This window comes from Rhinolophus ferrumequinum, chromosome 20 (genome assembly GCF_004115265.2).
Source record: "Rhinolophus ferrumequinum isolate MPI-CBG mRhiFer1 chromosome 20, mRhiFer1_v1.p, whole genome shotgun sequence".
Lineage (NCBI taxonomy): Eukaryota > Metazoa > Chordata > Mammalia > Chiroptera > Rhinolophidae > Rhinolophus > Rhinolophus ferrumequinum.
The window spans coordinates 31091701-31104373 of NC_046303.1; the positions used below are offsets into that span (position 1 = coordinate 31091701).

General features: G+C 39.6%; 1 protein-coding gene across 9 annotated transcripts in view; it reads right to left on the reverse strand.

The window, feature by feature from the left end:
* Positions 1-12673, reverse strand: part of DYNC1I1 (dynein cytoplasmic 1 intermediate chain 1) — a 295576-nt gene that overhangs the window by 238554 nt on the left and 44349 nt on the right. For 5 of the 9 annotated variants that reach the window (XM_033088732.1, XM_033088729.1, XM_033088730.1 and 2 more), the window contains one exon: positions 3576-3635. The exons of the other annotated variants lie outside the window; for them this stretch is intronic. In XM_033088732.1, the coding sequence (XP_032944623.1) occupies positions 3576-3635 (60 nt within the window). The remainder of the gene's footprint in view (positions 1-3575; positions 3636-12673) is intronic. 9 annotated transcript variants of the gene reach the window in all.

Sequence of the window (12673 nt, forward strand, 5' to 3'; positions counted from 1 at the left end):
TACTTGTAATGGGCAAAAACTGGAAACAACCCAAACATACATCAAAAAGTTCATACATAAACTGTGGTATATCTATGCATAGGAGTGCCACTCAGAAATAAAAAAGGAACGACCTGCTGACATACAATGAATCTTGAAATAATTATTCTGACCGAAAGAAGTCAGTCGGCGAGTACCTACTGCATGATTTCATTTCTATGACATTCGAGGAAATGGAATGTCTGATGACACAAAGCAGATCAGTTGTTTGGGGGGATGCGGAGAAGCAGGAATGAGGATTATAAAGGGGCATGGAAACTTCTGGGGATAATGAATACATTCATTATCTTGATAGTGGTGATAGTTTCACGGTTGGGTGTACATGTTAAAACTTACCAATTGGAGCACTTTCAATGTGTGCAGTTTTTTTTTTCTTTTTAATGTCAATTATACTTCAATAAAGCTGTTTTTTTAAAATCAAGTGACAGAGCAAGCTATGGGCTATGGCCAATCCCACGGCAAGGGTTAAAAGGAGGAAATAATATTGTCTCTAGAAAAATCTTGTTGCCTGAGGTATATTTCATAAAATTATATATAAGAAAGAGTGCTCTGCACATAAGAAAGATCAGAAGAGGGAAACTTCTCATTAAATCAATATTTGCAATTGTAATATGGCTAAAATAATCTCCTCTCTCAAATATTATCTGAATGTTCCTTCCAAATTCTCTAAAGTAAACTACCCAGCGAACAAAAAGTCTCACATCTCATCTCTCTCTCTCTCTCTGAGTCACTGGGTCCACTCCAAAGTAAAACATGGCAGGCAAGGTGGGAGCCACACATGTGCCACCTCCCTTGAATGAGTCACAAGTTTTTGGTATTTTTTAAAACTTTTTTATTTATTTAAGTGTGTTTTTCCAGGACCCATCAGCTCCAAGTCAAGTAGTTATTTCAATCTAGTTGTGGAGGGCGCAGCTCACAGTGGCCCATGTGGGGATCGGACTGGCAACTTTGTTGTTAAGAGCGCCGCACTCTAACCAACGGAGCTAACGAGCTGCCCTGAGTCACAAGTTTTAATCTGCATAGGCAACTGAGTGTTTGCTTGGAAAACAGATAAAATGGGAAAATTCCTAACTGTTCCACAGCAGCAAGTGTAATGCAGCAATGCCACAATCTGTCTAAAAAATCTGTTCATTCAAGTGCATCAGGTAGACTCTCTGCCAGTTTCATCCTCGTTTTCTTAAGCACAATGACATATTGAGGAACTGCACTCCGAAGTTCCCCTGAACCGTGACATACCATGTATGCACTGTTTCCCTGCTTGACTCAAGTCATATTTCTTGATTATTTAAATAATAATACAGATAGCAATATAATGTACAATGAATTATATAACTACTGTATTTCCCCGAAAATAAGATGTAGCTGGACTATCAGCTCTAATGCGTCTTTTGGGGCAAAAATTAATATAAGACCCGGTCTGATATTATATTATATTATATTATATTATATTATATTATATTATATTATATTATATTAGACTCAGTCTTACATTATATTAAAATAAGACTGGGTGTTATATTAATTTTTGCTCCAAAAGACGCATTAGAGATGATGGTCCAGCTACATCTTATTTTCAGGGAAACATGGTTGGTGCAAATGTAAATGCAGTTTAAAAGGTTAAAAAATTGCAAAAACCGCAATTATTTTTGCACCAACCTAAATAACCAAGAATTCAGTCAAGTTTAAAAGAAATAGTATTGCCAGTTAGGATATTTCCTTACTTTAGCATTATAGTGAGTCTGCCAAGAACTTTTGCATATACAAAGGGACACGGACAGATGGCTTTGACCGTAACATGCAAAGAGCTCTTCAACCTCCTGGCATACCTACAGTAGGCACTGACATTGATATAAACCCAGAGATACATGCCCAGGAATTCTAAATAAATAAATAAATACATACATACATACATTCATACCCATTTTGGGATTCATTGGGTTATATTTAGAAAGGAAAAAAATAATAGTTTCATGAAATACTTTTAATAGTTTCATAAACTAGTTTCATAAGATTTGCTATTACGGTATATTACGTTACCCAGTAGCACGGTGGTAAGTGTTTAATAACCGACTTCGGGAAAGGAAGCAAGCCTTGGTTTGTAGCATTTGCCAATTTTTGTGGTGTAAATATTCTCACCATGGCAGATTTCAATCTGATTTCACTGAATGCAAAGTGAGGAAGAGAGGCATACAGTCCGCTCTCCTTAGCTTGACCAGAAGCTGGCACAAGCACCCCACTGGAAATTTCCCATGTGTGACCACAGCCAACTCCAATCCTATAAGAGAAATTAATCAGGTTTCTAGAATGTGGATGCGTGTTTGATTCTTTGTGGATGACATTTTTTATTGAGGTATAATTGACATAACATTGTATTAGTTGCAGGTATGCAACGTAATGATTCAATATTTGTATATATTGCAAAATGATCACTGCAACATCCATAGTGATGGATCCTGTTAACATCCATCACTATGGAGTTACAAATCTTTTTCTTGTGATAGGAACTGTCAAGATCCACTCTCCTAGCTACTTTCAACATGCAATACAGTATTATTAATTATAGTCATGCTGTACATTATGTCCCCATGACTTACTAAATTTATAACTGGAAATTTGTACCTTTAGAACCCCATTTTTGCCCAGCCCCAACACCCCACCTCAAGCAACCACCAAAGTGTTCTCTATCCATGAGCTTGGTTTTGTTTTTTTGTTTTGTTTTGTTTCTTGATTTTTAAATTCCACATGTAAGTGAAACCATATGGTTCTATCTTTTTCTGTCTGACTTATTTCACTTAGCGTAATGCACTTTAGGTCCATCTATGTCATCACAAATGGTAGGATTTCATTCTTTTTATAGCGGAATAATAGTCCATTGTACATATATATGACATTTTCAGTTCTGAAGCTATCTTTTAACTGTGTCAATACATTTCCATGTGAACCCCTCTGCCCCACCAAAACAGTCTTTAGGATGTAGGAGACATTACCCATCATTAAGTATTTGAGATTTCTTAACACTGAGGGAGTCAATAAATTTGCTTTTTCTTTAACAGAAATATTTATATGTTCAAGCTCAATTCAAATTGAGAGTCCCCAAAAAAGTGAAAAGGAAAGGAACCAACAACACACACATTTTAATACTGATTTTAGACAAAAATTAACCTAAGGCAACTTATTAGTAAAAGGGACAGACAGTTAGCATAAAGTCCATCGTATCTCCCATTGCAGAACTTGTGTGCCCCACCTTGAAGCAGAGGTGAGGGCACGTGTTTGTATTTTTTGTTTTGGGAGAGTGTTGTTTTGCAATCATAGAAATTAAGAAGGGGAGACCAAAAGCCATCTTTTTGTGGTGTTTTCCACAAAGAGAGACTTTCTTCAAAGCTTAACTTTGTAAGGAAAGCTAACAGAAGGAAATAAACTTATCAAACTGGAAGCTCAACAAAAGGGGGAAAAACAAGAGCAACAACAGCTCCAGCATTCCAACACAACTGTAGCAAAGAAATAATAAAAGGAGTAACAAAAGAGCTGACATATACCCAAGTTCTGAGTCTGACTGCAGCTGGAGCACTGAGGGGTCTGTGTCCCACTGCAGGGTCCTAATCGTGCAGCACAAAGGAAAAAGAACACAGATAATTAACAAAAGGGGAGGAAAACAAACCAAACCATGTCATTCATCAAGGCAATGGCATATACAATACATACACAGAACATCTCCCACTTCTTCATCCCGCGTTCCAACCCCCACCCCCAGCAGGTGCAAGGAAGACCCTGTGAATATTAAGTGACAAGGAAAGCAAGGTGCCATCTTTTCCTTTGAACATCTCCGTAATACTAGAAGTTATGGTTGGTTTCATGGAAGGAATCCTAGAGCTAAATATTCCAACTCCACACTCCCTCATCTTTTTTTTTTTTTTTTGACTGAAGCCTGATTGCTTTGAACATGCAACCTGCTCCATGTATCTCTGACACCCCAGACAGAGCCCATCCACACCTGGGAGTGCCACGTATCTCCCAGGTGAAAAGAACCAAATATAAGTGTGCAAATGGGCCAGCGCAGGAGCTTGTGGGGAGGTCAGGCCAGATGGTGCAGGCGGCAGGGCCTGGAGAATAACTGGCTTCCTCAAGTCAGTTACTGCATTAGGCTCATGGGTATTTTGGTGTTTTTAATTCAAGGCTCTTCAAGGCTCATGGGTATTTTGGTGTTTTTAATTTACATATTACACGAAGATGGTCACCAACCACACCATTTGTCTCTACGATACCCGGGATATCGTACATCTTTTAAATATGTCACAAGAGACAGCACAAAGTATCAGTAGTTACTCAAGCATTCAATTTCCCTTGTTATTTCTCCTTCGAAATAAGAAGGGATAAATACCTCTTCTATAAACAGATTGCACGCAAGGACCTTTCTCGGGCGGGCCTTTTCAATTTCCTGCACATAGGCAGTTACAGGTGAAGCAGGCCAGAGGTCATGTGGTAGAGAACGGATGGACAGCAGGGACTTTGGAGTCAGGCATCTGAGATTCATTTCTTGCCTCTGAGACTTACCAGCTCTGTGACATTGGGCGGGTCGCGTTAGGTTCTCAACCACACACCCTTTTGCTTACTCTAAATGTGGCCCCCAGACTACAAGCATAAGCATCTATGGGGTGCTCGTCTCAAACACAGACAGAGACTCCGGTTTCACCCCAGACTCACTAACCACAATAGTTTCATTAAGTCCCAGGCAATTCATGGTCACCTTAAAGTTTGAGGAGCCCTGCTCGGTTTCCTTGTGTGTAAAGATCTACCGTGGCTTATGAGACAATTGATGACCTGGCCTAGAGCTATCTTCAAAACTTATCTCTAACCACTGTCTTCCTCCCTCTCTGTGTCCTCTTTATCTCCTGCGTCCTCCTTGATGTCCTTCCCTCAAAAAGCTGTATGGCTCATGCCTTTGCTTCATCCATGTCTTGGCTCAAGTGTCACCTGCTCAGAGAGGTTTTCTTCTTTCGCCACCCTATCTCAAATAGCACTTGTCACACTTATCCCCTTCCCTTATCCTGCTTTACTTTCTCCATAGCACTTAGATTTATCTATGACTTTATTATACATCAGAGTATTTATTACTGCTTGTTTGATCTGGACTTAAGCTTCATAATGGTAGCGCCAGCTACATCCCTCTAGTACAAGGATACATGTCTACAACCGCACTTGACATACAAGCTTAGATAATACAATATCGTTGAATGAATGAATAGATGGATGAATAGTCTATCTCTGGTTTTCTACAGGGATTACATGTAATTATCCCTATAAAACACAAAGTAACTATTTGATAAACAGTAGCTGCTCTTATTACTACCACATCCACTATACCTACTACCAGTGTTTCTCTGAGTCAAAGCCCTGCCTATGTGACAGATTCCATGTAAGCTCCTCCGGCAGAAGTATGAAAATGCGATGTCTCAGCTTTTCTTCTTAACTCTGGCTGTGCTCTTGTCCTCTTACCTGAATGCTCTGAAAGATGCCACTAAAGTCCAGTGAGAACATCAACTGGTCACTGTTTCTTCGACCAGTGCTTCTCAAACTTTAATGCACATAGATACCTGGGAATATTGTTAAACACAGATTCTGATTTAGTAGCTCTGCGGTACTTCTAACAGGCTCCAGGGGATACAGATGCTGCCAGTCTGTGGACCACACTTTGCGTAGCAAGGTCTGGACTTAAATAAGTGGCTCTCAAATTCTGGTGTGGAGCAGAATGACCTGGCAGGTTTACTAAAATACAGAATGTTGATCTCCAAACCCAGAAATTCTGATTCAGTATCTCTGGGGCGGGGCCTGAGAATCTGTATTCTAGGAAATGCTTCTGGTTGACCCTAGAACCACTTTTAGAAAATGTCTGGGATGGACTATTGCTTTCGTTAGTCAGCAGACACAAAGCATCACTGATCCTCAAATATGTCAGCATCTAAACCTGTGATTAGCTCAAGCCTGGCCTAAGGCCCGGGCTACTTTCAGACCAATTAAATCAGAATGTGTGGGGTGGGAACCAGGCATCTGTGTTTTTTAACTCTCCGGGTGAGTCAAATGTACAGCCAGAACCACCGCTCCAGACTCATTCTCTCCTTAAGACAAGTAGCCCTTTCTGGTTCTGGACACTGACTCCTTCCCCTGGTTTCAAATGGTAGAAGTAATGGAATCCGGTACAGTGATTCATGTCTGCTGTTCACATGTCTGTGGGGATCAAATCTTTCATCTTTAAGGGCATTTCTTTGGCTATAGATGGAACAGCAGCATCTCACTCTGGCTGACTGTGACACGCATTCCCTCACAAAGGGAGGATCAGCTACTTTGCCCTCAATTTGCCTTGAGTTTTCAGATAGAACAAACTTTACTGACCTTTTCCACTTCTCCCAGGCAGGTGAAGAATGCAGCAGACCCCAGGTGGTCTGGCTGTTCTGTTAGTTATCTGGCAGCTCACCTGAATTCACTATACACTTCAGAAGTAAAAGTGATGATTCCATCAGAATCACTCCCTGAAGAAGTCCACAGATTAGCAGACTGGAGTTGGCATTTGCTCAGGCAGAACAACAAAGGTGGTCTATGTAACTAACTCACCACACTCCTGCCCCCCAGTCACATAAATATTATTCAGTAAAAGAAATAATAGTTATTGTCAGTAACGAGCAGTGGGGTAAGGAGTCAAGCCAAAGATGCTATCGAAAGTGCTAGTTTTTTTCATTTTTTCCTTTATTATCTGTGGGGAGGTCAGACTTGCACAGAATGCAGCTTTTCTTTGAAAAGGAACTTAAAGCCAAGCCATTAAACAGGCAAAGGTTGTTTGTGTTTTCAAGGGTAGCCTAGGAAGGTGGATTAAATGTTGGCTGGTTTCCTTCTGTACAAACTTGAAGAAAAACTTCCCCTGAGATGGCAGCACCTTGGAGAGGGCCACGCCCAGGCCTAGGGGTGGGAGGATTGTATACTGGGCGCTGCTAAACTGTAAACAGGAAAGTCGTCTGTCTTCAGCAAAATGAACATGCAGGCCTAGAGGCCCTTTTAGGTCCTTTCCGCCTTATCTTTTAAAACATTGGATGATCATTAAACTGCCTTTCAGCTTTCTCTTCTCCAATTGCTGTACTTTTATTTAACTAATTGACATAAGTCTTACTTTCCAACCATTTTGCCACCAAGTTACTGTATTATTAAAATTAAATGATGGTTTCCCCACAGCTTCTTGGACAGTTTGAAATCTTACCAGGTAGTTTATTTTTAAAATGATAAAAGTAGTGAAACTGTAAGCAAATATATGTGAACATAATATACCATCACAAAATATTTTCATATAGAAATCATCCTGTTTACTATAGCAATTAGTTCTAGTTTTCAGTCATTTCCGGAATGGACTAGTCAATGCATGCAGGGAGAGAGTATTTTTGATATGAATCTTCATCTACTTATTCAATAAATATCTACTAAAACTCTAGTGTGTAAAATACTGTGGTATGTGATTAAAAGAATTCTCAAGGAACCTACCAATCTTATGGGGAGATAAACCATATATAAATAGTTTAGCAGAACAAGTCAGTAAGTAGTTTTTCACCACAGGTTCTCCCTGCCTTACCCCCACCACGTCGACATTTTTCAGCAAGGCCAGACACACCCCCTCACTGCTGCCAGAGTCTGCACGATCTCCAATTCCTGTGATAGCCAACCAAACCCGTTCTGATTGATCTAATAGTTCTTTAACCATGTCAATTACATTTTGTCCAGTGTTTCTGGATGGGAAACCCTCCTGATTTTGTCTGCTTATTTGGAAGAGTTGCATTTGTCTACACTGATCAGTTTTAGGTTATTTCCTAGGCAAACTCTCTGAGGGTGTAAGGGAGGGGCTTTGATCCCTTTCATAGGGACCCTGCCTTTAGCACAGATCCCTTAGACCTACTCTAGACTAAGGGGCACTGTATGTTTCTATGGTCCCACAATTGAATTGGATATGCAAATTAAGGTCACATTTCCCAACTTTGTTTCAAAATACTAGGTACAGAACTTTCCCACATCATGGAAAATAATCATTCAACCCTAAATACGCCAGACAATGTAGCCTCTGGCATCTTATCTAAAAAGGCCTACCATGTAACCATTAGTTTACAATTTAGGGGACAATTTGTTTTTCAATACTTCTCTTAAGAATAGACAATGATACAGAATTGCACACTTGAAATCTATGTAATTTTACTAACAATTGTCACCCCAATAAATTAAAAAATTAAAAAAAAAAAAAGAATAGACAAAACATCAAAATTCTTCAAAGTTAGCAGTGACCTACTAAGAGGGTAACAGGACTTTATATTTTAAACCTCTGCCAATTCATCGCTATCCAACTTCTTATAAAATGCTCCCTTCATTGGTCCCGTTTTATTTGCTCAGTTTCAGTTTAGCAGGTCGAGTGAAGTAAAAATTTGAAAAACAGAAACAATCCCTGGCCATCTGTTGAAAGTATAACTTCGGAGTAAAAGACATGATGTCTGGGTTGCATACCCCTTGCTCTCTAATGAGTGGTTAATTTCTTCCTGTCCAACTCTTACCAAAAGTCAAGTTGGTGTCCATTCTTCTTTCTATCATTATTAGTCCTCAGAGTAGAAAGCCTTAAAATTCTTCTTTAACGAATGTCTTTGCTCTTACCTTTTGTGGGTTTTGGTTATAAGAAAGTGAGATCTGATAAATATTTAGAAGGCAGTACTCTCTCACTTGTCTAATTTGAAATGCTGAGACACTCTTCAACACTGCTGGTGGCATTTCAAATTAGTACAGTTCTTCTGGAAAGCAACATGCCAATACGTAGCAAGAATCATAAACAGAGAATTACTCATGGACTTCCAAAACTCAGCCTATGGAAATAAAACATCATAAGGAAAAAATGTAATCACAAGAATGATGGTGATGATGATGATGATGATGACGACGACAACCTCCAAAGCATCAAATCCCATGACCAATTTTGGCAGGGCCCTTATTCTTTCCATCCCCATAAAGACAGGCATTTCCCAGGCAGCGTTGCTTCTCCCTCACTTCTGTACTCTAACCCTAGGTGATCCAATAGATGTCCATATATCTTCTGCCCAAATAACCCCAAAGTCCTGATCACCACTGAGCTCCAAGTCCCGCTTTTTCACAACTTTTGGACATATCCATCTTCGTACCAACGCCATTCACCTTTCCTCATCCCATGTGTCTTTTGTTTCCTTTTTTATTCCCACAGCCCTAGTTTCAGTCCTTTTTATCAGACCAATGGTTCCCCAAACTAGTCCTCAGATTTTCAAAGCATTATAAAATTGCAGTGTCCCAGACCTCACCTCAGAACTGTGGCCCAGGTACCTGTGTTTTTAATAAGCTCCAAAGTAAATTCAATAAATAACCACCAGGTAAAGGAGCCAGGGATCTCAACTATCTCAAAAGTCATACTTACCTCCTAGACTCTGATCTCTTTTCATACTTCCTCCCTAACATGCATTTTACATCCCATGCTCCCACACCCTTTTCCTTCGTCTATGCTTTTCCCCATCATCTGGGATGCCCTTTCTCCCACCTGTCCAAAGCATATGCATTCTTTAAGGCCCACCTCAAATGGCTTGCTCTCTAAATATATTTGTCCTCAATAACCTCATTCAGAAATAACGAGTCTTTCTATGACACAAGAATAGAGAAATACCAGGGCCTCTTATTCCACAGTTCTCTTTGCCAATCTATAATCTACTTACCTCAACAGTAGCCTTGTACCGGGTTTTAAGACCAAATCTGAAGATGGTCTGCAGGAGGTAACGAGCACTGTTACAAAGCCCAGGGGACTCAGCATTGAGCCAAACACACTGCGAGTTCTACTGACTTTTTGTCTTGAGCCCAGTAAATGGATTTCTATCTTCTTTCTGTACGAAAATCCTCATCTTATACCTCAGTCCTATAACCACTGCGTGTAGTTCTCCTTGAGAAAGTCCACTTCAGGCAACTTGTTCAGCAACCTTGAACTTCCTTCCTTTTACCTGTGTCCTTATTCCTCCACTCATCCTACACCCATCCCACCCAGTTTTTTTGCAAGCTGTGCATGCACACACAAGCACACAAACAAATCAATAGACATTTACCAAGTACCTAGCGAGTGTTAAGACTCAATGTCAGATAGTAATGAATCAAAATAACTTGTCCCACATGAATGTATTACAAATTAATTATAGATAATTTGGGAACAATGGTTCATGACATTATTGCTCATCTTATGAGAGCTATAATTTTCTTAGATGGCTTCAGATTAAATCTGTCAATTTACTGGAAGCAAGCTGTTTAGAAGTAAAAAGAATGCCTGTCTTTATACTCCTGGCAGGTTTAACATTTAACATTTGTCATGTGTCTTGCACACAATAAGTGTTCAACTATTTATTGAATGAATAGATGAATGAATGAACAAATGAATGGTCTTGACTTGCCCTTTCTGCAGATGGGTATGAAGTATGAGGGCAAGTTGATTCCCAAAGAAATAGTTTTTACTTTATTTACTTAAAAATGCAAGAATAAATCAGGGCATGTCTGCCTGACTCCCTTACTCTCTACCAAGCCACTGAAAAGGAACTCAGTGTTACACAGCATGATGTCGCCACAGGGTCCCAGTGGCATTCTCAGACTCACCTGCACATTGAAGACGGAAAGCCTATCTTAAAAATGCTGACTGTAATGCTGGTTTGTGCGGAGGAAAAAAAAAAAAGTCGTCCAGCTAGCTTCTCTGCCAAATGAACTTAGGTAATTTCTGACATAAGTGCATTATTCTTTTTCACATGATTCTTTTTCTCTCTAAGGTGGAGAGACAGCTCGAGGGCAGAATACTGAGCTCCCTGGGTCGCCACAGTTTCCCTGTCAAACAAATCACTAGTCACTAACGAGATAAAGAAAACAGAGTAGGCCATTGCGAGCTCAGTGACAAACAGAAAATCTCCAGTCAATCTCATCCTCAAATATCTATTTTTCTAAGTGCCATTTCCAAACATAACACACTGAATAATAAGGACATTTTGAAATCCATCATATCACTCAATCTGTCCCAGTCATTTACACGAATCAATTAATTAAGGATGGCATTTAAATCATGAGTGAATGTTTTACTTCCCAACCTCCATTATTTCCTTACTTGGGAATGGCAATGACGATGATAAAGATTTTCTGATGTTAGGGATAAAATTGGAACAGTGCTGTAAATATATCAGGCTCTTTTTTTTTTTTTTTTAAAAAAAAGCCTTTTTCTTAATTTACTGGGTGAGAATCTTCCCTGTTGCCTAACATCAAAGCCCTAACATAGAGTGGGCCACACGAAGCCACACAGGAAGTCCATCAGAGCCGGATTCAAAAAGAAATGTAAGACTTCCCATGACAGAGCTGCTTTCAAGCAAGTCGTTACTGTAGAAGAAGGCTCAGCAAACCCTTGTTGAAACAGATGTTGACCGTGTACTGTAACCATATGGGTAGACACCGTACCCTCTCCTGAAGACAGCGATACCAAAAATGTTTTATCAGTTAATGTGCTACATAAAGAGAAAACCCTGTAGTGTACATTTTATTTTACTTTCCAAAGAGACTGACTTTTAACCAGCCTTGAATCAGGGATATTGGTTTCCCTAGAGTCCAGTTAGCTGGTAGCATCTTGTCATCTTCTCTTTGCATAATGGTAACGTAAAGAATTTTGTATCTACAAAATTTGAAGAGTCTTGTTAAATTTTCTCCAAGGTTTTGCATTCTTTTATTATACTTTTTGATCTTTCCTAAAACCTCCTTATTATCTCTCCTTGAGCCGTAGCCCTCATCAGAGCACCTGAGAAGATGGTGACTTTTCCACCAAAAAAGGGTCAAAAGTCCTTTGAGGCAGATGTAATGCCAGAGAATCCTATGGAATCTGATTGTGTAAAAAGATGAAAGTCCTGAGAATTTTCTGTTGGGCACATTAAGCCCGTGTAGCCTCGTAGCACATTTTCCTCCACTGGAATCACTGAGAAAAGGAAGTGCTAACCAGGTGCTGCCAGCACACTTTGACTACAAGCAAATTATTCTAATTTCCTTCTTTGAGAGTTCACTAGGCAATGGATGAGGGAAAGGCAGAGTTGATCAAATATCTGAATTTTACCAAAGTAGTCTGCCAACGTGACACTTAATAGTTACTATACAGAGGCCTACTATTCAAACCGAACAGCAGAGGAGCTGCAGACATCTGCATTTCCATCCCAACCTCTACTCGGGAGTACACACAAAGCTGAAAGCCTGAATGACTTCTACTTCATTCCTTTGTATCTCTGTTCCCCTGTCAAGTGTTTCAGAAGACATTTCTTCATTGCTGCATTTAGGTCTCCATGGAGGGACCTCACCTCCCTTGAGAAAAATCTATGGATATAAGGGTTTTGGTTCATAGATGCTGAGAGCTGGGAGGACAGGTATCAATGTTAAATACAAACGGAATTATGTTGTAATTGGGAAAACTTGAAGATAACATAGATATCAGGTAAGATTAAAATATATTGAAATAGAAAAATAGAGCTACTTGATTAGAAAAACATGTCAAATAGTTTGCATAGCATGATATCATTGATCACATATATGATGACATAGACATGTA